We start from the raw sequence: 25,612 nt of genomic DNA, 5'->3' as shown, positions 1-25,612 counted from the left end.
CCCCTGGCCAGGCTTCTGCAAGACCAAGGGGGCAAGTCCCCACCTTTGCAAGGGCCTGGGGCTGCCGGGTGTCCTGTTGATGGCGGGGCCCTGGCTGTCAGGCTGTCTCTGGGAAACCGGAGGGCCGGCACTACGGCGGTGACCGAGGAGAGGGCGGTGGCTGTGTCTGTCGTTCCCGGGGACGCATGCTGGGCTCTCAGGCCCCGATGGTCTGCCGAGCACACGGCCACCAGCCCGTTGGGGGAGACGCACTTGCTCTTCAGAACCAAGTTAGTCCTCACGCTTGGGGTTTCCTCGAAGGGGGGTCACGGCCACAGATGCAGGGGTCTAGAAGCAGGGCACAGATTGGGCACAGCACGGACACGTGGGGATTGGCAGCCACAAGGCAGGGTGGGTGCTGGTGGTAGGAGATTCATGCACATAGTGGGGCTCTGGCAGAAGCCACGCAGTGGGGTTGGTGCTGAAAGCAGGCCTGGCAACGCCCCCAGCTGTGCAGCCCTGCTGAGGGTGGGGGTCTGCGGGAGGGGTCTGGCCATAACTGGGTGATGCCGAGAGGCACCAGAGGCCCACGGTCTGTCTGCAGAGCGCCGGGAGTCTGGGCGGTCTGGTCGAGCGGAGGGGCCCATCTGCGCTCGGCCCTTCCAGGTCCCTGAGACTTCCTGTCCCTGGACCCCAATCCCTGGCCCCCACCCGGTTGGGGGACTTCAGACGCTGTCTACGCTGATGCCTCCCCGTGTCCAGGCCCGTGGCGGGGGCTGATGGCGGGAGGGGCAGCAAGCTCCGAGCTGACCCTGCTTTGCCCACCACGGCCGCCCCCCGGGGCGCCATGCCCGCAGCTCCTGCGGGAGGGGCGACACTGGTGGTCTTCCCCAGCTCTGCAGAGGAGGGGCGCGCCCGTGGCTGCCCCCTGCCCTCCCACGCTGGGGCCCCCGCGGGACAGCCCCGACCCAGGGACCACACGCGGGGAAGCCGAGGCCCCAAGATGACCGAGGGCACGACGGGGCCCCGCCGCCGGCCGCTCCCGGGACTCGCCGGGAGCCTCCCCTCTCCCAGCACAGCCCCGGCACGCGCGCAGCGCGACCTCGGGGCCCTGCCCCTGCACCCCGGCGTCACCCACACAAAGTGGCTTCTAACGACAGGTGTCGTGCCGGCCCGACGCTCAGGTCCCGCTTCAGCCGACGCCCACGCCTTCCCCCGCCCCGGGCAGTGCGCAGGCGCGCCGATGGGGAGGGGCGGGGCGTAGGGGCGCGCGGCGGTGAGGGAGCAGTGCGCAGGCGCGCGAGGCTCTGCCGGGCCTGCGCGGGGGTGACGTCAAGGCGCGCGACGCGGGAGCGGGTGCCGGCGCCGGCGCCGCCCGGGGCGGCGAGGCCAGGGCTTCGGAAAGCCCGGGGGGTGGCGGACGGCCTGGCACCATGTTCGGCTCCAGTCGGGGCGGCGTGCGCGGCGGGCAGGACCAGTTTAACTGGGAGGACGTGAAGACCGACAAGCAGAGAGAGAACTACCTGGGTCAGCGCGGCGCCGGGCCCGCGCGTCGGGGGTGGGGAACGAGGGGCGAGGGGGTCGCGGGCGCCGGCTCTAGCAGGTGCGGACAATGGGGACGGGGGAGCTGCGGGTGCACGGGACGAGGGGACGCGGGAGCAGGGTGGCCCAGGTGCGGGGAATGAGAGGACGCTGGCGTCGCAGATGCGGAGAACGGGGGCGCCGGGGCCGCGGGAGCGGGGCACTAGGAGTCTCGGGAGCCGCAGGTGCGGGGACCGGGGGCGCGACAGCTGCGGGAGCCGGGGGTGCGGGGTATCGCAGGTGTGGGGATCGGGGGCGCGGCAGATCCGCGGGTGCGGGTAACGGGGGCGCGGGAGCTGCGGGGTCCGGGGGTGCGGGGTATCGCAGGTGCGGGACCCGGGCGGACGCGGGAGTCCGCCGACCTCGCGGGCCGAGCGCCGGGCGCTGCACCCCCGCAGGCAACTCGCTGATGGCCCCGGTGGGCCGCTGGCAGAAGGGCCGCGACCTCACCTGGTACGCCAAGGGCCGGGCGGACGGCGCGGGCCTGAGCCGGGAAGAGGAGCTGGCGGCCGTGCGGCAGGCGGAGCAGGAGGCGCTCATGGCGGCGCTGTGAGTGCGCCCCGCGGGGTCGGGGGCGCGCTGGGTGGGGGGCGCGGAGGGGACGGAGGGGCGGGGGCCCGGGCCAGGCCGGCCGCTCCCTGAAGCGCGCACGCGGCCCCCGCAGAGGCTACAAGAACGTGAGGAAGCAGCCCACCGGCCTGAGCAAGGAGGTGAGGGGGCCCTTCCGGGGGGCGGCGAGGGCGAGGCGGGGGTGCAGCGGCTGCGAGCGCCCGCGTGCCTCCCGCACAGGACTTCGTGGAGGTGTGTAAGCGGGAAGGAGGAGACCACGAGGAGAAGGGAGTGGACCGGCTGCTGGGCCTGGGGAGCTCCAGGTGCGTGGCGACGCGGTGGGTGGTGCCCGTACCGCGCGTGGCAGCGGCACTCGGCAGGGGAGGCGGCCGCGGCGTTCTCATCGTGGGGCTTCTCACCCGCCTTCCCGCAGCGGCTCCGCAGGCCGAGTGGCCTTGTCCCGAGAAGACAAGGAGGCCGCCAAGCTGGGGCTGTCGGTGTTCACGGTAAGTGCCCTTAGCACGCCCGCGCCGGGCCCCCAGTGCGTTTTCCCGGCTTCCGGGCCCTTCCCGCGGGCGTCCCGGGGCGCGCCCAGCCCAGCCAGCCCAGCCCAGCGTGCCTTCCCCCCGCAGCACCATCGGGTGGAGAGCGCGGAGGGCGGTCGGCCGGGCCCCTCCGCAGCCTCGGCCCGGAAGAAGCCTCGGTCGGAGGAGGAGAAGGCGGAGTCCGGGTAAGGGCTGCCCCCCCCCCCCGCCCGGGCCTCCCGGCGCCCCGCCTGCCTGCTGGCCCCCCCCCCCCCCCCCCCCGGCTTCTGACAGCCCGCAGCAGATGGGTGCCGGGGTCGCCCGCTGGCCGCAAGGTGGCCGGAGGCCTGGGAGCGGCAGGCAGGCTGTGCGTGCCGACCACGGGCACGTGCGCTCGGTACATGGGGAGACCCTGTCCCACAGCCCCGAGAGCCACAGGAGGAGCAGGAAGGAGAAGAAGAAGAAGAAGAAGAAGAAGCAGAAGCACAAGAAAGAGAAGAGGAAAGACAAGGCGCACCGGAGCAGGGGGACCTCGCCGCTGCCCCCCGCCTCTGCGGGGTAGGTGGGCCTCTGCCGTGGGCGGTCGGGGGGTGGGGCAGGGCAGCCTCCCACGGACGTCGTGTCCCCGGTCCCCCCAGGTCCGGGCGCCGCAGGCACGGCTCGGACTCGGACGGCGACTCCCGGCCCTGCTCCAAGAGGCAGCGCCCGCACCACAGTGACTGACACCGGCCCCTCCGCCAGCTCCCGGAGGGCGTCCCACCTGCCGGGCCCGCCCCGCGCCGGGGAAGACGCACCGACCCGGGAAGGCCCCGCACAGCCGCTATTTTTCTCTCTCTCTTTGTACTTAAATAAACTTATTTTAAAGGGCAAGTATTTCCTACTCCAGGGAGGGGGGTGGCCACGTGTTCCAGCACCACCGCCCGAGACTGTTGGGCGGGGACTTTCCCAGAGCACAGGGGACACAAACTTGTCCCTGCGCTGCCTCTGCTTCTCCCGGGTGGGGGAGGGTGGGGGAGGGTGGGCTGGGGGCACAGCTCCTCCCACCCGGCCTCCCTCCGCCTCTGCAGGGAGATGTGCACCGAGCCAGCCAGCACACTGACGTCTTCTCACCAACTGCAGTGAGAACGAGGCCCAGGCTGGACACCTAATTACCAGGACGATTCTGTCTTCCCGACTCCGACCCTGGTTTTTCATCCTCTTAGCGGAGGTGGGCGAGGCCTCTGCCGGGCGCATCTCCAGCTCCCAACAGCCATACGGGGCTGGAGGGCTGGCCTCCAAGGGGCAGGAAGGGGCCTGTGGCACCACACGGAGCTTGGCCGGGGGGGTTCCTGCTGCGCGGGCGTTGGCCGGCTGGGTGCGTGCGTGTGCGTGCGGGGAGCCCTGAGGCTGGCCCTGCCAGGATGGACCCAGACGGGGCCCTGGGCCACAGCCACACCTGCTAGCCGCATGGTCCAGGCCCCTACCCTAGGCGGGGGCCTTCCGTGCCCAGAGGCAAACCATGGGTCGCTGGCACCCAAGCACTGGAAAGCCGTGAAATAGTTAAGAGATTTTATTCTAGTAGCTATAATTACAGTGCTTGTTTGTCGAAATGAAAACTGAAAACGAGTATACAAAACAGTTGATTACTAATCGTGTATTGAAAGCAGTAAGAGGTTCCACGACACCAAATAAACCAGTTCTGAGGATTTCCCCAAGGTAAAGTTTAACAGCTCCAGCTTCTTCAGTGTTTATCAAAATACAAAAGAAAACAGTAGAGGTCGTCGTTTCGATGGCAAATCCGACCCTTGCAGGCTGAGGGAGTGAAAGCACATGTAGACAGGGGCTCCGGGGGCTGAGGCTCTAGGGTGACTGGCCCGCCCGCCCGCACTCCTGCTGGTGAGACCCCAGGCAGCCCGGAGCAGGCCAGAGCGCCCACGCGGACCCAAGGGAAGGCCGGGGTCCCTCCGAGGGGTCCGTGAGCGGTGGCCGCAGCCCCCGGCCTGTCTCCTGGGCGGCCGTGTGAGTACAAGTACAAGCACAAAGGGGATGCGGGATGACCCGCGACAGAGCGAGTCACAGGGGCCCTATCGTGACCATGCAGAATGGACCGTGGCTGGTTCTGCCCCGTCTCACGTTCCCGACGGGAAACGGACCACCGGTGGACTAGACCCTGGCCGCCGCTGCAGAACCGACACTAGGCACGCTTCTCCCTTCTGTGTGTTCACGTGTTCTCCTTATCTTGTGTTTGCAACAATTTTAAAAATGCACTGAGTTCAGGTTAAAAACCAACCACCAAAATGGATCTCAACACAGATCTAAGGCCCAGAGGAGGCGCGCCAGGCTGGATGGACACAGCGACTCCCGGAGGCCCCGCGTGCCTAACATCCCTTCTCAGTATTGAACAGTGGGTTGATTCTCTTTTTACAATAAAAAAAGCTGAGTAATATTGCATAGGAGTACCAGAAACTGCCTCGTTGGGAACAAAAACTATTTACATTAAATAAAAACCCGGCTGCAGGCTGCGTCTGCACATTTACAGCATGGTGAAGCACACTGTGACCGACCATGGAGACAGCTTCTGGCACTCACACCACATGAGAGTAAAGCAGGGTGGAAGGAGGGGGGAGGGGGGGACGCGGCTCACTTCTGGTTCCGCAGCTGATTGGACAGCCAGTCCAGTCCCTCATACAGCCCGTCCCCGCTGGTGGCACAGGTGGCCTGAATGTACCAGTTCCTGTGGCGCAGGGAGTGCAGACCCAGCTTGTCCGTGATCTCAGCCGCGTTCATGGCGTTGGGGAGGTCCTGGGGGGACAGGCCCGGCGGCCTCAGGTCAGCACACTGCAAGGCCCACCCGCGCCCACCTGTGGCCCCCGCGCCCCCCGCCCGCCAGCACCGGGCGGCTGGGTCCCGTGGGCACGTGTACCTGCTTGTTGGCGAACACCAGCAGGACAGCATCCCTGAGCTCGTCCTCCGCCAGCATCCTCATGAGCTCCTCACGGGCCTCGTTCACACGCTCTCTGTCGTTGCTGTCCACCACGAAGATGAGACCTGCGGAGCCGCGGGCATTAGGACAGGTGCTGCGGGCTCCCCGACCTCTGCCGCGGGCCACCGCCCCGCCGCTCACCTTGTGTGTTCTGGAAGTAGTGACGCCACAGAGGTCGGATCTTGTCCTGGCCGCCCACGTCCCACACAGTGAAGCTGATGTTCTTGTACTCCACGGTCTCCACGTTGAAGCCTGTGACAGCGCGACCCGGGTGAGCCTGGCCCAGAGCCCCCTCCGGCCCCCGGCCCACCCCTGCAGCCCACGCTCCTCACCTATGGTGGGAATGGTGGTCACGATCTCACCCAGCTTCAGTTTGTACAGGATGGTGGTCTTCCCCGCAGCATCCAGGCCCACCATGAGAATGCGCATTTCTTTTTTGCCAAAAAGGCCCTTGAAGAGGTTTGCGAAGATATTTCCCATGCTGTAGACGGGTGGGAGCAACACTGGCCAGAGAAACCTGTAGAGACAGCAGTCCGCAAGTCTCTGCCTGGGCTGCCAGGGCCAGCAGCGCAGCAGCAGCTTGGGGCCCTCCCTCCAGCTCCGGCGGATGGACAGGCCTGACTCCTGAGAGCTCACAGGGCAGAAGCGGATGAAACCTGGTTCCCACGCAGCGGAAACGCAGTCTTGCCCTTAGAAGGAGCGTCTGGGAATCTCAGGACAGGGGTGACTGGAGTCGGGGGCTGCGGTCACCTGAGGAAGTGATGCCCACGTCTGCTCGACCTGCCCTGGCCATGATGTACGACACGCGACCCGTGCGGATGGAATGCTGAGCACCCGACAGCCGTGGCTTTGCATGAATGCAAGGTCTCTAGGAACACCCAACCCCCCCAGTGACACAGGCCAGACCGACCTTCAGCGATGTGCTGAGCTTAGCACTCACCCCCAGGCAGGACCTGGAGCTAGACCTCACCGGGGCCCTTGGGCAGCACACCAGCCATGAAGTCCGAGGGGGTGCCCATGAGGTGGGCACTTCCACCCCAGCGAGGGGGCAGCCCCTAGGCCACACAAGGTCCCCTCGTTCAGAGCAGACACCCGGGCCCACGTCAGGGGGCCCTGCCACAGGGAGAGCCGTGTGCCATCCACAGCTCCCTGCCCCCCACCCCCCAGGGCACAGGAGTATTTTCATTCTTCCAAGTTTCCTTTCCCAACAGGGACTTGGGAGAAATGGTCCCTTTCTCAAAAGCAGACTGCCCAGGAATCTGGGTTTTCAGCACTGAGCGAAGGCCAAGCAGCAGGGTGTGGGGCAGCCTTCAGGAAAAGAGGCTGGCCTGCGTCCCCAGCAGCGTGTTCCACGCAGGCACAGACCGAGCGCTCCTGAGCCCTGCTGCCCACACACCTGTCCCCCGGGAGCGGTCAGGAGCTCCCTAGGCTTTGGAGCATGGACAAGACGCAGGCCCGCCCCACTTCACCTCTGAGGACAGGCTCTGGTGCTGTCACCAGGTCTCCACTGCTTTGGCTCTCACTACCAGTGAGCACACACACACTCCCACCCCCTCTGGTTTCAGCAGCCAACACACCCTGGCCAGATCACTGTCTGCCTGGTCATTCTGACAGCGGTCAGTCAGCACCGTCCCCAGGTATGGACGAGGCGTGGCACTCCTGTTTTACTTGGTGGCTTTGATGCTCCAGCAGCCCCAGGCATGCCCAGCCGAGGCCTTCATACTGGCTTCAGGGCACTTGTTTCAGGATGTCGTTAAAGATCTTAAGTCATCGCTACGCCCAACATGGGGCCCGAACTCACAACCCTCAGATCAAGAGTCGCACGCTCCACCGACTGAACCAGCTGGGCACCCTGCTTCAGTGCATCTTTGACACGTTTTTATTCTTTTGGTTCTGAGCAATATTACCTATTCAAAAAATTAAAACGTAAAACAATCCTTACTGTAACATTTCCTTTTTGTGCAGACAGCCAATTTTCTTTATACATACAGAGGATGAAAAATTCTCTGGGGAACACACACTTTCAATGTCAGTTCTGCCAAGTCACTCATGAAGAGATGCCCGACCCACAAAGACAAAAAGAAAAAAGGGGCGATGAGTCCTGGAAGCCAACGCAAGTGTGGGTGGAGTCGGACCTCATGTTCTTCCTCAGCTCTGCAGGGAAGGGACCTTTCTAGAGCAAGGGAACTGGCTCTGCCACCCGCATGCAGGTGGCACGGTGTGGCTGCTGGCATCTGGAGGACCTAGAACATCTGTCCTAGCTCCCTTGAAAAAGTCACCAACAGGGGCGCCTGGGTGGCTTAGTCATTGGGCGTCTGCCTTCGGCTTGGGTCGTGGTCCCCCTCCCCCTGCTTGTGTTCCCTCTCTCGCTGTGTCTCTGTCAAAATGGGTAAATAAAATCTTAAAAAAAAAAAAGTAAAAAGTCACCAACAGGGAGGAAGGAAGACAGAAGACTAAAAGGAAAAAACCCCCAAGCTACACACAGCCCCAGGTCACAAGGCAGGGATCTGGTGCCCACAGAACAAGGACAGGCTCGGGGCCGACCTGACAACCAGAGTAACACACACACAACACACAGGATGGGTAAAAAAGGACGGTGAGGAGCAATTTCAAGGGTTTGCATCCGTCTTGGGTGTGACGATGTCTTCTTAGATACGACACCAGAGGCATGACCCTGGGAAGAAACAAGTGCTGGACTTCATCAGAGCTGCAAACTTCCAATCTGGGCAAGACCACGTCAAGAGAATGAGAAGATAAAGCAGACTGCAAGAAATATGTGCGAGATTAAGGGCTGTCATCTAAGAAATATCCCAAAGGCCACTTAAAACTCTGACAAGCAAATTTCAACTGTATTTAAGAATTGTAAAATGGGGGGGAGCGACGCCTGGCTGGCTCAGTCAGTTAAGCATCCGATTCTTGGTTTCAGCTCGGGTCTTGGATCTCAGTTACGGGACTGAGCTCGGAGCCGGGCATCTGGGCATGGAGGCTGTGAGGATTATCTCTCTCCCTCCCTCTCCTCTTAAAAAAAAAAAAAAAACTGTAAAATGGGCCAAAGACCAGACACCTCCCTGAGGAAGATCTACAGACGGCAGATGAGCACATGAGAAGATCTCAAGAGAAACACAAACCATACGAGCTGCTCACTATGCACCTGTTAGAAAGGCAAGAACCCACAACACTACCAGCTGGTGAGGATGTGGGGCAACAGGAGCTCCCACGCTCGGCTGGTGGGATCACGGACGGACGGGACACCGCGCTGGACACGGCCCGGTGGCTTCTCACAAAACGAAATCCTCTCTCACACCCCACAGGAGCCGAAGCTACGTCTGCACCAAATCCTGTTTACCCACAACTGCCACAAGTCGGAAGCCCCCGGCTCCTATGGAGGAGAGAGTCTACGTAGCCTGCGGCCCCCCCAGACGACGAACAGGGGTCAGCGCTGGGAAGAAGCGAGCTCCCACCACGAGAAGACGCGGCGGAAGAAGCCCATCCGAGCAGGCTACTCGCCTGTGCTTCCAAGTGGACGGCGGCCTTCTGGAGAAGGCGGGACCGTGGAGACAGGACACAGAGCCCCTCGGGGGGCGCTGGGGGACTCGGGGGGGCCCAGCGGGGCTCCAGGGCCGTGAAACCATCACTCTGTGTGAGCCTGTGGGCATGGGCACGCATCTTTCCACACCTGTCCGAGCCCACAGCACACACACCACAAAGGAGGGGCTCCGACTGACGCAGCGTCAGTGCGGGTCCATGAGCGGCTGGGGATGCTGCCCTGAGGGCGGCTACGTGCCTGCAGGAGCTCCCGTTCCTTCCCCTCAATTCTTTTTTTTTTTTAAGATTTTATTTATTTATTTGAGAGAGAGAGAGTGAGAGATAGAGAACATGAGAGGGAAGAGGGTCAGAGGGAGAAGCAGACTCCCCGCTGAGCAGGGAACCCGATGTGGGACTCGATCCCGGGACTCCAGGATCATGACCTGAGCCGAAGGCAGTCGCTTAACCAACTGAGCCACCCAGGTGCCCCCTTCCCCTCAATTCTGCGGAGCCAGAAACTGCTCCAAAGTCTTTTGGGTGGGGAGGATAGACATTCTTGAACATAATTAAAATCTGATGGACAGAAACTCCAAAAAAACAAAGAACACAAAAAATTATGGGCCAGAAATTCTTCAATGCTCCAGCTCAGAACAGAACCCTCCAGACTGAGGGAACCTGGGTTACAAACACCGAAACAGATGCACTGTGAGGACACCAAGGGTCAGAGCGCTTTATGGAAGTGACACAGCGGTACTTTCCACCTGTAATTCTATACCCAGCCAAGGCAGGAGGGGGCAGAACAAAGAAGGTCAGATGCAAGCCTTCCTTGCAAGGTGGCCACAGGTAAGGGGAGCCCCCGCCCCCAGAAGGAAGGAGGCATCCAGGCAGAGTTCCAAGAAAGTGAACACGCTACGTGCATGGCTAAAACCTGGGGCTTGGCAGCCCCAGGGCACTTGGGAAAAACGGAGGACAGTTACCAACAAATGGAGAGAGCATTTTAATGTTTCCTGTGGGAAAACACCAGCCAGTACCACCGGGCTCCATCATGGTACCACTGCTGTTACCGCTGGGAACCCAGAAGCTGAGGCCACAACCGCAGGGTCAGGGCCGACCCTCACTGCCCAGAGCAGACAGACTGAGGAATGTTACCAGCACACTCATGTACAAACACAGCCCTCACAGAGGAGGCAGGAGGGCGGACTGCGACTTCGACTTGTTTTAGCGTTAACGTATCTTCTCACAAATCGACACTAAACCCTAGCACTCTCCCAAGCCATCATGTGGGTAGAAGAACCATCTCGGAACAAGTCTGCCCGGCGGCCTGCTCCTCCCAATGGGTCCTGGCCAGCCCCCCAAAACCCCGTTTGCCCACACAATGTCTCTGGTCTGCTGGGCTGGGCTGAGCCTTCAATACCAATGTGCTTGGTCCCTGTCCTTCCCACGTGCTTTCTCAGCAGATCAAAATCCTAGAGCCCAGCGCGCCTGGGTGGCTCAGTCGGTGGGGCGACGGCCTTCGGCTCGGGTCGTGATCCTGGAGTCCGCTCAGGTCATGATCCTGGAGTCCCAGGATCGAGTCCCGCGTCGCGCTCCCTGCTCAGGGGGGAGTCTGCTTCTCCCTCTGACCCTCTTCCCTCTCATGCTCTCTGTCTCTCATTCTCTCTCAAATAAATAAATAAAATCTTAAAAAAAAAATCCTAGAGCCCCATGGGGGCTGGGGATGGAGTCTTGGGTTTGAGATGCTACCAGACATAGCAGTTGGTCTCTCCAAGTACTCTAGAAGAATCTATACCTGCCATGCACCTGGTCCAGGACCCTGGGGGCTCCTGTCTGTCCCCAGTACCATTTACTGTTTTCCAAGAGGTCCAGACCTAACACAGCATCTGCCACAGGAAAAAGGTCGACATCGACGGCCACAGCTGTCCTGTGGCCTCTCGGCACAGGTTCTAATGTGCAGGACACTCTCTGTCATACCTTCTGCTACCAGAATCCCTGGAGCTCAAGTCAAAACCTGTCTTTCAGGTTTACTGTGATGACCCTCTGCATTGGTGAGCAATGAAAACGTGGACTTTCTTCACAAGAGCTCCCTCCTGCCTGGGAGTTAGCACCAGCCCCTCAGCTCTGTGGGAAGGACCAGCAACAACGTAAAGCAAAGAACGTGACGACCTACGTTCTTGGGATGCAAAGGTCTGTCTGGCCACAGGCCAAGGCCAACAATGGGGCCTCCCTGGGGAAGACAGTCCAGTGAGATAAAAAGGTAGCTTTGTGAGTTTACACCCATTCCACTCCCCTAAACGAGTACCACGTGACCAGTTCAGCTGCTGAGGGCAAGTGGTGCTGTGGTCTTGACCTGCACCCTCGGTGTCCCCTCCTACAGGCCTGTGAGCTTTCAGGTAAGCCAAGGCACCGGAGGCGGATGACTCGACAGAATCTCTAGCAGCGATTACCGACAGGACCTGAACTGCTTGCAGTCACCAGCGCGAAGAAACCACCAAGCTGGAGTTCGACATGGGAAACGAAAATGTGACCCAGGAGACAGAACCATTCTGTGCTGTACATGGGGAGCTCCGAGGGATGAATCTCCTACTCGAATGAAAAGCTGGGGCCCATCAGAGCTTTAAGTCTTTCCGCCTTTGTAAAAGTCAAGTTCATTGGGCCTAAATTACATAGAGTGAAACGTGCGGCTCTGCAGTCCACACTGTCAGTTTTGACATCTATGTGAGAAAAATTAACACGGCGAAGTCTTTCCCAAGGAGCTGATATGCATTAGGGACTACTTTTTAAGATGCCTTCTAGCCGCCACCTCTGTGCACAGAGACTGTCAGTCACTCAAAAGCCCAACCCACCCCCGACATGTAGAACTTAACTGTAAAAGGGGTCCTCTACGTGTGTTGGCGGATATGATCACACATAATGTGCCGCACCCTGCTTTCTGCATGCCAGCGTGGGCCTCCACGGCACCAGCGGAACACAGCCTCAAGCCATCCCCCCCACCCCGCAAGCCCAACAGTCCATCCTGTGGCTCAGGCTCCTTCCGTGGCCGAGCGGCACATGACATGTCCCTGTTTTGCAGAAATCGCACGTGCTAAGCAGATATACCTCACTGTCCTAACACAACTGTGACAAAGATGGGAATCAACATACTCACAGGGGAGAATATTCAGCCGGGCACAATCAACGGACGTAAGTAAACCAACTGAACTTTTTCCCCACCCAGTGCTAATACATGACGGGCACACAGTGACTCCTCGGGTACGTGTATATTGTGAAACGATCATCACATTCCTCACGTCCCACAGCTAAAGGTTATTTTCTTGTGAAGAGAACTTTCACAGTCTCCTCTCTTAGAATCTAATACACGATCCAGTCCTGTCAGCTACGGCCACGCTGTACCCTACGTCCCAGGACAGCCTCTGGGCCACTGTCACCCATTTCCCCCACCCCCACTACGAACTTTCCGTAGGAAACAGAAGAGCAGGCACACCACTGCAGAACCTGAGTGTTCTGATCTGCACCCTCAGGCCAGTTCTGAGGAGGGCATGTTGGGGGAGGCCCACAGTGTTTTCCCAACAAGGCATGACCCCACACATGCCGCCATGAGGAAGGAGAACGAGCCCCAGACCTGGGAGGCCTCACCCTAATGCTCTCTAACCGCCCTCACTCTGCACACTGCCTCCGAGAGCTGAAGGTGGGGGCATCACCTGGCAGGTCTGACTCAGAAGGCACAACCAGTGAGAAGCAATGTCGTGTGCTCCTTGTCAGCTTCAGATTCAGAGTTAAATGCAACAGCGAGAAGTGGGTTTCATTATCAGTGTAGCTCGTCTGCGGGAACACGCATGCCCAAGAGCCACTGTCCACTGTCTAACGGAACAGGCACAGGTGGGAACAGCCCAACTGCTACTAATCCTACTCACCACCAGCTACAGAAATCAAAGCACTTCACTGAAGAACCCACTTATGGTTTGTACGTCCCCCTTACTCAGTCTTGAGGTTTTACCTGCTACTTTTTAACTTAACTATCTTCCAAACACCTCACCGAACTCGTGTTCTTGTGAACTCTACAGATGGGAGCAAATAACCAGACAGGCTCCAGCCAACATACACGACATGCACAGGAGGCCTCTGAACAGGGTCACACGGCCTCCAGCTGCAGAGCAAGGATGGACGGGACGGTCCGTGTGGGACACTGAACACACACGTCCCACGGTCCCCAACTGCACTGACCAAAGATGAGGCCTCGCCACGATGCTGTGTCAGGAGCCTCCCTCAGCTCCCTGCATTTGTGCTGTTGGTATTTTCTCATGCCTGATCGGTCCCTGGGCTCGAGGCCTTCCAGAAGACACGGACATTTCTGGCCCCCTCCTAATGTGCCCTCCCATGTAAGCCCCTCCCCTCTGGCTCACACGTTAGGGGCAGAGATACCTTCCCTCTGACCCCAAATGCAGTCAAGTCTGAAGGACGCGTCACTGAAAAAAAAAAAAAAAACAAAGACCTTGCATCAACCGCAACACTGAAATGCACAACAAATTAAACCGAAAACGGGCGAATTCAGGTACTTTGTGATCACAAGGCAAAGCAGCATCTGGGAAGCCACAGGCAGCTCTAAACCACCCATCATCCCGAGAAGCATCCTACCACTGACCCTTACCAATCTGCACGGGGTTAGTGACTGGCCCTTCTCAAGCTGGCTACAGTTGTAGCTCAACCCCATCCAGAGGACCCCAAGAGCCCACGCCAACGACACTGCCAGTGCCTTCTCCATGAGGTGCCCACTCAGGCTGGGACGTCACCTTCCAAAGGAAACGGTCCTCTCCACGCCACCCTTCTGGGTGCACCCTCGCCACACAGTGGGGCTGAAGGTCACCACGCTCACAAAAGGGCGGCTGCAAGAGAAGAAGAGTGCTGGGCACAAAAGCTCAACCATGAAATGGGAGTGCGAGAGTGTCCAGCACATGCCCTTTAACCCCACCTCCACAGTCAGCCGATTCTCAGGGGTGTCTCTCATAGTGGGGTCCCCACAAACGTGCTGCAGCTGCTGCACCCGGTCTTGTGCCTCCTCAGAGCGGCCACTGAAGTTCGGGGGCCACACAGGCACGGGGGCAGAGCTCTGGGGGCCCAGGCCCTGAGAGCCCCTCCATACCCTCCAAACAAAGCGAACTACAACTGTAAGCTCTGGGAGTGCAAACCACGCAGAGCGGCCAGGAGGTCCCAGAGCCTCCTGCAAACCACCCAGAGTGGCCAGGAGGTCCCAGAGCCTCCTGCAAACCACGCAGAGCGGCCAGGAGGTCCCCAGCCTCCTGCAAACCACCCAGAGTGGCCAGGAGGTCCCAGAGCCTCTTGCAAACCACGCAGAGCGGCCAGGAGGTCCCCAGCCTCCTGCAAACCACCCAGAGTGGCCAGGAGGTCCCCAGCCTCCTGCAAACCACACAGAGTGGCCAGGAGGTCCCTGAGCCTCTTGCAAATTCACCCAGAGCAGCCAGGAGGTCCCCGAGCCTCCTGCAAACCACCCAGAGGGGCCAGGAGGTCCCCGAGCCTCCTGCAAACCACCCAGAGGGGCCAGGAGGTCCCCGAGCCTCCTGCAAACCACCCAGAGCGGCCAGGAGGTCCCCGAGCCTCCTGCAAACCACCCAGAGGGGCCAGGAGGTCCCTGAGCCTCCTGCAAACCACCCAGAGGGGCCAGGAGGTCCCCGAGCCTGTGGCCCGTTGGTCAAGTCAGATGCCTGCGCACCACATGCCAAGCTAGGGTCTTCACAAAGGTCAGGGCCGACACCCCCATGGTTTCATAGCGCCATGCTAGCAGCCACCACAACCAGCATACACCCCGGACTGCCAAAAACCCAGCATGTTGCTCCATCTCTCACGAAACAGGGAACTACAGGGCGGGAACGCACTGTCAAGCGTGCGCTCCCATACTGGGCACGACCACTGCCAACTCTGACCACCTGCCAGAGATGCTGCACATGCACACCATTACAGCACGTGGCGGGGCCGCAGGTACTGAGGGTGGCTGTGTCCGTGGAGCAGTGCAGTTTCTCCTGGAAATCGAGAGCAGCTCTTGGGAAGGTTCTACAAAGGACAAAGTACAACCTCCCTTGATTTACAAGGTAGCTGCATTCCTGGAAAATGCAGAACATCTACTGAAACCACAGTAAAAAAAAAAAGTGCTGCTTCCGTTCACAAAACACATTTACGTTTAGGCCGTTTAGGTAATCGAGATTTTTCAATTACGTGAAGTCACAGAGAATGCGTTCTTCCCAGTCCCCAGAAATCCCTGACATCCCCTTTCTGCGGGGCTGGGCCCACTGGCTCGCAGCAGGCCTCCAGACCACCAGGTGTGCTCCCGCCACAGGGCCCCTGCACCTACTGCCCCCTGCCTGGGGGGTGCCTGCTGTCTCTCCCACAGACCCCTATGCCGCTGTCCCCACGCCCCTCCCCAGCCACACTCCTGCTCTGCCCACGGCCAGGGAACCGCACGCCCACCCAGCCTCAGCCTCGCGCTCTGCCAGTGCCTGGGCACCCACGACGCCAACCATCAGGGAGCAGAAGAAAAGCCCTAAGAGCACATCTGCCACAGCCCGTAGGCATGAATCACACACATCTGCAAACAGGCTTTTCCTAAAAACCGAGTTTGTCAGGAAGAACCCATCAAGTCAACAATGAACTCCATGCCGGGCAGTAGGACAAGCCTCTGACATTCCAGGGAGGCAGCCAGGCCGGCAGAGACCCGGTCAGCTGCTCTGGGCAAGCGCGTGCATCTCAGCAACGTCCCGAGGCTCGGGGCCTGCGCTCAGGTACAGGCGACTGGGGACGAAACACATTTCCTTCCCTCCCCACACACACACTGTGGACTCCCCCCCTCCTCACACACACACACTCTGGACGAAATACATTTCCTTCCCTCCTCAGGACCTGCACACCTTCCATCGCTTTGATGGAGACAAATGCTAAACGCTGTGATTATTTTCAGCAAAGTTCCACCCCCCAAATCATCCCCTCCCCGCACACACACTCACACTCTGGACTCACCACCGCTCCCTGCCGCCAAACACACACTCTCTGGACTCACTCCCCACCCCACACACACACTCACTCTGAACTCACCACTGCTCCCCCACCCAAAACACACACTACTCTAGACTCCCCCCTACACACACTTTGGACTCCCCCCCTCCTCACACACTCACACTCTGGACTCACCCCCCTCCACACACACTCACACACACACACACTCTCACACTCTGGACTCCCCCCCACACACACACTCACTCACACTCTGGACTCCCCCCTCCTCACACTCACACACTCACATTCTGGACTCCACACACACACACTCACACACTCACTCACACTCTGGACTCCCCCCTCCTCACTCACTCTGGACCCCCCCACACACTCACACACACACACTCTGGACTCACCCCCTCCACACACACACACACTCACACACACACTCTCACACTCTGGACTCCCCCTCCACACACACTCACACACACACACTCACTCAGTCACACTCTGGACTCACACACACACACTCACACACACACTCACTCACTCTGGACTCCCCCCCCCACACACACTCTCACACTCTGGACCCCCCCTCCACACACACTCACACACACACACACTCTCAGACTCTGGACTCCCCCCCTCCTCACACATTCACTCTGGACCCCCCACACACACACTCACACACACACACTCTGGACTCACCCCCTCCACACACACTCACACACACACTCTGGACTCCCCCCTCACACACACACTCCCCCCCACACACACTCACACTCTGGACTCCCCCCCCCACACTCACACTCTGGACTCACCCCCTCCTCACACACTCACACTCTGGACTCCCCCCCCACACACACACACACACTCTGGACTCCCCCCCCACACTCTGGACTCCCCCCCTCCACACACACACACTCACACACACACACACTCTGGACTCCCCCCCTCCACACACAGACACACTCATACTCTGGACTCCCCCCCACACACTCTGGACTCCCCCCCTCCACACACACAGACACACTCATACTCTGGACTCCCCCCCACACACACACACTCACACTCTGGACTCCCCCCCTCCTCACACACTCACTCTGGACCCCCACACACATTCCCAAAGCTGTCCTTTCCTTGCCACTAGGCAGAGTTACGTAGGAACCACTACTGTGTCAAAGTCGTTTCTAAGAGACTGAACACCCTCCACGCCCATGAGGAGCCGCTCGAGCACCAGATCTAAGTTCTTACCCAATTTTAGGGAGCCGAGCAAGGACCAGCAGATCTGAGGAGCAGCCCGAAGTTCACGTTATCAGGCCTCCACCCAAGTTCCTACACTGTCTACGAGCCTGCACGAGCGGAGTCCAGAGTGGAGGCGGTCTCAGCCGCAGAGGGCCCACACCAAGGGCTCCTGAAGCAAGCCGGAGGGCCAGTGCACCCTCCTGTGCCTGCAAGCCCGCGCAGGCCCTGGGAGCGGCGGCTCGGCAAGCCACAATGCCCTCCTCCCCTTGTGGAAGAGACACGGCCGACAGCTCGACCGCAGCACTGAAAGGCCAGAACTGTGAGGGGCACACAACCCGCTTCTGCTCTCCACGGTAACTTTCTTTCGAAGGGGATCAGACAACGTGTGAGTCAGCCGTTACCCAAACCGACTACTTCACGCCTTCTGAGGTAGTAATTCCGAACACCTGCCCGTGAAGACAGACCGTAAGGACCCAGGGACACCGATTACCTTCAACAAGGCACTCCCGAAGACGCCCTGGAGGAGCCCATCCACGTTCAGCCCCTGGTAACAGGACGCAACCTTGACAGGAGCACAGGACGCTCCCACGAAACGGCCAGATTTGTGACGAACGCACACACAATTCCCTTGAATGCTGGACCCAGCTGGTGTGGCTGGGCCAACCCGGCGTGACAGCAGCCCCACAGCCAACACGCCGGGAACGGGGGGTCCCGGCAGGGCGGCACACACAGCCGGGCATCGCGCGCTCCGCGGACGCACGCAGCCGGAAACGCAGACCCAGTCGTGCAAACCGCGGGCGGGGGAAAGTGCTGACCGCTCACTCCCGAGCTCTGGAAGGGGAACTTCCCGACTGCCGGGGCCACCCCCGGGCCCCGCGCTCCCCCCGGCCAACGACTTCGTGTGCCGGTCTGCTCGGGCGCTGAAGGCGGCCACTCGGTCTTGAGGAAACGGGAGGGTGCCGCCCAGCTCGGAGGGCAGTCTGAACGGACCACCCGGTACTGCCGAGCCCTGGGCATGAACCCGCAAGCCCTATTAGCACAGCTACGATTTCACACGCCCCGCCTCCACCCCGATTGTGCAACAAGTCAGCGTCAGGGCCCGGGGCCGGGGCGGCAGCCTCGACCCCGACGAGTCGTTCCGCAGGTAGATTAGCGATCCCCCGGCGGGGAAGGAAGGGTGCTCTCCTCCCTGCCGACGGCAGCCAGGAAGCACTGCCGGGCCGCAGCAAGTTTGGACGAAGGGGCCCTGCGCCGCCGCTGGCGCGCCCGGCGGGCAGGCGAGGCCTCCTGGGGCCACGGGCGCTCCCGGTCGGACCCCAGGACCCCGCCCCACCGCACCGGTCCGGGAACGCGGGCCCCGCCCCACCCCCGTCCCCCGAGCCAACAGGAACTGGGCTCAAACCCTGGCCCTCGCGTGACCTTGGCGGCGTCCCGGGCCGCGAGCTTCAGTTTCCTGGTCCTCGAGACCCCGAAGCGGGAGGCTTCGCAGGCGGAGCAGGAAGCGGAGCTTCCTGGGGAGCCCGCGGCCTGGGCCGGAGTTCCGGGCGCCCACCCCGGCGGCTCCGGGGGGCGCGAGACCGCGGCGGGAGGCTCGGGGCGCCGGCGGCGCGACCGACCCGGGCCCGGGCCCCCGCCCCCGGCCCCCCGCCCCCGCTCCCGGCCGGGTCTCGGCTCCTAGCCCCCCCGCCCCGGCCCCGACCGCCACCCCGCCGCCTCGACCCCGGGCCCGGCCGCGGTCCCCTTCCCCCGCCTCGACGCGGCCTCCACTTGACCCCCGGCCCAGCCCTCTGCACCCTCCCCGCCCCGATCCTCCTCCCAGACTCGACCTCCGCCTCGACTCCACGCCCTCCCCAGTCTCGACCCCCGGCCCAGCTCGCCGCGCCCGCCCCGCCGCGGCCCCCGGCCGGGCCTCGGGCCTCACTGCCCCAGTCTCACCTCGGCCCCCGCCCGGCCCGGCCCAGCCTCACCACGGCCCTCACCGCCCCGCCGCCGCGGTGGGCAGGGCCGCCCGCGGCCCAGGCCTGTCCCCGCCGCCCGCCGCCCGGCCCCTGGCTCCCGGCCCGCCGCCTCACCCTCGGCGGCCGCGGCGAGGCTACTGCTCCGAGCCAGGCGTTGGTTTCGCTCCCACAAGATGGCGGCTCTGACGGCGGCCACGTCAGTGCCTGCTGCCGCGGGGAACGCTGGGGAACGGGGCGGGCCCGCCTGCGGCCCCGTCCGCTCCCCGCCACAGCGCGCACGCGCAGACTCCGGGCTGGGGGCGGGCGCGCGGGGACTGGGACTCCGCCCCGCCCTGGGCCGCGCCCCTCCCGCGGCTGCGCGTGCGCACCCGCTTGCGCTCTTCCGGACGGAGTCCGCCTGCGCCTGCGCCGCGCTTCTGCCGGACCGCGCGCTGTTGGGCCCACCTGCCCGTTTTGCAGATGCAGAGACTGAGGCGGCGGTGGACTCGGTGGCCAGGGGGAGGCGGCGGCAGGGTGCACGAGAGGGTGCTTGTCCCCGCCCTGGCCAGGCGGTCGCCGCGAGACCCGGCAGGTCCCGGCGGACCAGTGGGCCGCGCTCGCTCTCCCCGGGCGCCAGCCCCAGGTGTGGAAATCGTGGCCCGAGTACCGGCGTGACCCACGCAGCCCCTTGCGCGCCCGAGGAGCCCACCCGGGGGAGCAGGCTGCCATCCAGTAGCACAGGCCGAACAGGAGCCCAGCCGGGCAGGGGACAGCGCTACCCCCGGGGTCGCCAAGAGCCCAGATCCTGGCAAACTGGAAGGAGGAACCCCCTCCTCCGGGGAAACCTCCCTGGCCTGATCAGAAGGGAGACGCGGACAGTCGGGGCCCCTCTCCACGGTGTCCAGCCGAAGGGCTTGGCTGTGGACTCCACGTAGGACCTTACTCCGGCCTCCTGCCAACCCCGGGCCCGCCTCCTTTCTGCCGCCTGAGGCTCCCTCCCCCCACCTTCGTGCTGCTTTGAGGGGGGGGGTCCCACATCCGAGAGGGCTTGTTGAGATTGCTGGAGGGGCTCCCCAAACCCGTGTGTTGTAGAGGGCACAAAGCCCAAGGCCATCACCTGGGCCCAGGGGCCTGCCTGGCAGAGAAGGCCTGCCCAGCAGCCTCCTGCGCCCGCCTGCCCCCCTCGCCCACCTGCTCCCCTTGGGCAGGGCCCCCTCCCTGGACTGGGGCAGCTGGTAGGGTGCCCGGTCCTCCTCAGGCCCTCCTCCAGCCCCAAACAGTGACGCCGTCATCTTCTGAGAGGCTGATGGCCCCTTGACCTTGTGAGCCAGGCCCTGCCGATGCACCTGGCAGTCCCAGCCTCCCCCAGATCTCACCACTTATGAATGAACCAGCTGGTGGTCTGCACCTCAACAACTGCCCCCAAGGCCCTCATCCCTCCTTGGCCCTCCATGGACGTGTTTGGGGGTCTCTCCTGCCCTGAATGTGCCACAAATGCTCATGCAAAGTGCCCTCAGGGGTCTGTATCTCCAGGGAGAGGCGCAGAACCTTCCAGTGGTGCTGGCTCCCCACTCCCAGAGAGCCAATCCCCGGCCAGATGTCTGCAAGTGGTCACTGTGTCTTCGGAAGCTTTCTTTGAAATTTAAAAAATCGTGAAAAAATAGAGGCAGGAAGGAGTGTATGGAAGATAACACACACAGCTGAAAAAAGAGTAATTCCTGTGTACCCGCCCCTAGGTAAAGGAATTTACCTTCCTCTTGATTCTTGGGGAAAGGGGGCATCTTCAGCCCAGGCCAGACAGGTTTGGGGCACATCAGGGGAAGGATCCGTTGTCAGGGAGCAACGACGTGCCAGGCGGTTACCTGGGGAAACTGAGGCCCAGGTGCTCACCTGAGGTTACCTAGGGACCGAGGGCCTCCCCGCCCCTCTTCCCTGGAGTTCCGGAATGGGACACCCTGGGGTCGGTCGATGAAGGGGGCGCCTGCCCAGCGTCTGCCAGGAGGGGGCGAGGTGAGCCAGCTAGAGGGCCCTGCAGCCTACTGTGGAACTTGAGGCCCCCAGCCCAGATTCTCACCTCCAGCCTGACTCCCGGTGGGGGCCTGGCGGGGGCTTGGGGTCAAGCTCCTCACCTCTGGGGGTTTGCAGGCTGAGGACCAGGTCAGACGCAAGGATGCTGAACAGGAACCCCCCCACCCCCCGCCAAAGGAACTGAAGGACTAGCTGCAGCAAAGGGCTAGAGGCAGGAGAGGGGGCGTGGGGGGGTTGGGGGGTGGAGATGCTCACTCCCCGCGGGTCCCCCAGCCTGGCAGGCCCCTCATGCAGCTCTGCGCGTGGCACCTGTGAGGTGGGCATTGCTCATGGCGGTAAGCGGGCTGGGCGAGGCTGCGAGCCCACAGAAGGTCAGGAGGCTGTGAGGCTGGGGTGGAGGCCCTTGGAACTTGACCTCCAGCTAGCCGTTGCCAGAACCTTTGCTCTTCCACCAGCCCCACCCCGCCCCCAGGACAGGGGCACTTCCTCGCCTCTAGCATCTGTCTCGCTCTCTTGGGCTCCTCCAGGTCACCATTTAGCTAAGGCCCTCAACTCCAGCACCTGGTTGCAGGAAGTTCTGTCCCCTTTCAGCCTTCCTTGGGCAGTGTGGGGAGAGGGGGCCTCTGGTTCCCAGAGGGGACCCCGAGACAAGTTTCTGTCCAGATAGGTGGGTACCGCTGGGGACCCACATCTCCGTCTGCTCTGCTCACGTCTCTTGCAGGCCTACCCGCAAAGCCCACCCTTCTGCATGTTCCTCCTAGCGCTGGTGGCAGGAATTGTGCCCTTTGATGACAGGGGCCCAGCCCCCACACTCACACCTCGTTCCCCGCCCCACCCCAGGGCTGCCCTGCCCCTTGTCCTGGGCCTGGGCCAGGGGCTGGAGCTGACCAGGCCTTGCCTCTTGCCCCTTCGGTCATGCCAGAATCCCATGGCTGGCAGGGGATGGGCTCAGCCATGTCCACAAGGCAGCCGAGGGGCAGCATGTGGGCCACAGCCTCACGTCACGCTTGGGTGAGGCCTTGTTGCCTCCAGGCTCTTTGGACATCCCCGTTCTCCTCATGCCTGCTCCTGCCTCAGTTTCCCCATCTCATCCCAGCCTCTCCTTTCCCTGCACCCCAGCCCGGCTCACGGGCTCTTCTCGTTGCTGAGACAGGCTGACGCGTTCCTGACCTGGGGCTTTGCTCCCTCAGTCCTGGGGTGGGTGGCCCCTGCACACCTAGCTCGACTCCCCCCCGACCCTGGGCACGGTGGTCCTCCCTGGCAGGCCAGCTCCACGGGATCTGGTTCTCATCCTGGCCTCACCCCTGGGGAGGCAGCAGGCGAGGCGCCAACAGGGCGCCCCGCTCAGGAGGCACTGCATGGGGGTGCACATCTTTGCCTGACGTGTGGCATTGCCTGCATGCTGGATGTAGTAGGCCTCATGCCCAGACAGCAGTATGTGTGGGACCTATGGTTTTGCGGGCAACAGTAACCTCCCTTTCACGTCCCGTTGCAGCTGCTGCAGGGGCTGGTGGGCTGTTTCTGCTCCCCACACAAGAGCGCTCAGGTGGGCGTCCACCTGCCACCGCCCCACCACCCTGGAGCTGACAGGCACAGTGGTGCCGCCTCCCGTGCTCCCTCTGCGAGGCGCTTCCTGTCCGTCCGTCCGTGACTCCTCCCGTCACGGGGGTGCAGCTGGAATGCAGTCAGCGGGACGCCCTGTAGGTGCTCGGTCCGGGAGTTCGACTAGAAACCTGTCACCCCTGAGCTCACGTGCCCAGGGTGGTTTTCAGCTTTCGGTAACGGGATCTGTTCCTCTTCAAATTGTGCGTCATTTATCTGAGGCACTAATCCAACCTCATTCTGAGACAGGGCCCATTTCACCAGCGTGTTAGGGGGTCCCTGATGCACACACAGCCTCCCCACTCTAGAACGACGGTGGCCCCTTCCACACTTGACACCATGCCCTTAGTTGGCCTGCCCCTGTCTCAGCCCTGCTGCCTGACCCACTTCCCCATGGTGGTCAGAACGGGGTCTCTGGGCCGATCTGGCCCCGGCTGGCCCCCACCCCAGCCAGCAATGGGCGTGTCTGCTGGATTGAACAGCTAATCCCACCGGCTAGTGGGAAGGGGCCAAGTCTGCAGCCAGAGGGATTTAGATACACCGGATAAACGCACGGAGGAGGCCAGGAACTAGCAGGGGGTCGGTTCTGCCGGCCAGGCTGTGTGGACAAGGGGGCCCCAGGATGTGGCTCCTCCATGGCACCTGGACAGTGGCCAGCCTCCAGGCCCCACACCTACAGTGGCTCCCTCTAGCTGTATTAGTCTGGGCTCCCCAGAGGACACGGAAACGTGCAGACAGGATTATCACGGGGATTGGCTCGCACGGCTCTGGAGACAGAAGTCCCAGGATCTGCTGTCCGCAGGCTGGACCCCAGGAAGGCCTGGTGTCCTTCCAACAGCCAGGAACCCAGAGCGCGGGAGAACGAATTCACCCTTCCTTTGCCTTTGGTGCTATTCAAACCCCAGGGGGCTGGACGAGGCCCACCTGCTTCAAGGGGTGGGCCTCTCAGCTTACGGATCCCAATGCCCCTCTCTCTGGAACACCCTCACCAAACACACCCAGGAATGCCACTCTACTGGCCATCCGGGCGTCCCTCAGCCTGGTCAAGATGACACGAAGTTGACCGTTGCTACAGGGCTGGGTGGACTCTGGGAAGAGGCCCCCTGCACCCCCAGCCCCATCCATGCTGGGCCCAGCTCTGCGGTACCCAGCCCAGAGATGTGGGCTTGGTACTGCACCCGGTTCCGGAGCACGTCCTGCCCCCAGCCTCCAGCCTCAGCCGTGGAGAGTGGCGAGGGCGCCACCCAGCCCCTCCTCCACAGAGGAGGAAGCCAGGGCCTGCGGGCAGGACAGGCTGCCCTGGTGACCAGTGGCTTCTCCCCGACCAGCCATGGCCAGGGGGCAGCTGTCCTGGCACTCTCCCGAGCTTTTGCGTTTTTTTATTGTTTTAAAAGATTTTACTTATTTTTCAGAGAGCGAGCACAAGCCGAGGGAAGGGCAGATGCAGAGGCCGAGCAGGGAGCCCCATGTGGGGCTCGATCCCAGGACCCCGTGGTCACGACCTGAGCCGAAGGCAGGCGCTTCACCAACGGAGCCCCCACGCGCCCCTCTCCTGAGTGTTTAAATTGTCATGCACATCGATTCAGTGAGCTTGGGGACACGGATACCTCTGTGCATACCCCAGGAAAACCCACACCCCAACAGAGGTACGAGCATCTCCGCCCCAGCAGGGTTTCTGGGCTGCCCTGCACACTCGTGTGGCCCCCGCCCCCCCAGTTGCTGCTGCGGCCCCACCCCCACCCCCCGCCCAAGGGCTGCTCTTTCTGGTCTGGGGAGCTGTGAATGAAGCTGCGGGAAGCATTTGTGGGAAATCCATTCCCTTCCGCCTGGAGTGGAGGTGCCATTTACTGGGCGGGCACAGCTGACACCCCCCTAGCGGAGGGTCTCTGCCTCAGCTGCTCCACACACACCCACTTTGGAAAGGAGCAGCTGGGCCTCAGGGATGGGCTGAGTGCTCACACTGGCCTGGCAGGCCGGGCTCCCCTCCTGGGGGCCTCGGAGTTGAGCCCCACCCTCAGACCGGGGTCTTCCTTGGGCCCCACCGTCCATGGGCCAGCTCCCCTTCTTGCCCCGTACTTACCTTGTCAGGGGCAGAGGCTTCTGGCCCTCCCCTGTGGCACCCCTGCCCTCTGCCCTCTCACCTTCAATACGGTCCTGAGCCTGCCCCTCTTCTTGCGGGCCCGGGAGGAGAGGGGGGCCTCTCCCATCTTTGAAAGAATCCTCCCTTGGATCCCGCAGCTGGGGTCTGTCTGGGACACCAGGGTGTGGTCCCGTGGCCACCATCAGGGCCCGCATCTGAGCTCAGTGCTCTGGGAACCAACCTTGCAGTGTCCCATCCGGGCACATGGCGGAGGGGTGTGGACCCGCTCCACCGGTGGGGTGGGCACGGGAGCCTGCTCCAGTCTGAGCTCCCTGGGAATGCCCAGGGGCTGGGGGTGCAGCCAGGCCAGGGGGCCAGCACGGGGCAGGGAGCAGATCCACAGGTTGGGACAGTGTGAGTGAGCTCCTGTCGCTGGAGGCATGCAAGAGGAGGCTGAATGGGTTTTCAACATGGGATCCTGGCATCAGGTACGGCTTGCTCAAAGTGAGCTAGAGCCACGGTTCCATTATCTCTGGTGCAGAGGGAAGTCAGAACGGAGAGAGGCATGTGTTGAGTGCAGGACCTTCCTTTTGTCCTTGGA

General features: G+C 62.2%; 2 protein-coding genes across 2 annotated transcripts; one reads left to right on the top strand and one right to left on the bottom strand.

Annotated features, from left to right (window-relative positions):
• Positions 1-1,304: 1,304 nt before the first annotated feature.
• C5H1orf35 (chromosome 5 C1orf35 homolog) lies at positions 1,305-3,490 on the top strand. Its single transcript, XM_027624382.2, has 8 exons — positions 1,305-1,506; positions 1,959-2,109; positions 2,225-2,270; positions 2,350-2,432; positions 2,543-2,615; positions 2,742-2,839; positions 3,057-3,191; positions 3,272-3,490. Exons 1-8 carry the CDS (start codon positions 1,413-1,415, stop codon positions 3,354-3,356), a joined length of 765 nt encoding a protein of 254 aa, XP_027480183.1. The 5' UTR covers positions 1,305-1,412; the 3' UTR covers positions 3,357-3,490.
• Positions 3,491-4,164: 674 nt separating this feature from the next.
• Positions 4,165-19,586, bottom strand: ARF1 (ADP ribosylation factor 1). The gene is made up of 5 exons (XM_027624395.2): positions 19,437-19,586; positions 5,928-6,112; positions 5,737-5,847; positions 5,536-5,660; positions 4,165-5,414 (listed from the first exon to the last, which is right to left on the bottom strand). The coding sequence occupies exons 2-5, from the start codon at positions 6,073-6,075 to the stop codon at positions 5,253-5,255; spliced, it is 546 nt and encodes a 181-aa protein (XP_027480196.1). The 5' UTR covers positions 6,076-6,112; positions 19,437-19,586; the 3' UTR covers positions 4,165-5,252.
• Positions 19,587-25,612: the final 6,026 nt, after the last annotated feature.

Source organism: Zalophus californianus, chromosome 5 (genome assembly GCF_009762305.2).
Source record: "Zalophus californianus isolate mZalCal1 chromosome 5, mZalCal1.pri.v2, whole genome shotgun sequence".
NCBI classification, from domain to species: Eukaryota; Metazoa; Chordata; class Mammalia; order Carnivora; family Otariidae; genus Zalophus; species Zalophus californianus.
Note: the sequence above shows the minus strand (reverse complement) of the source record. Positions and strands in the feature narration are given on the sequence as shown.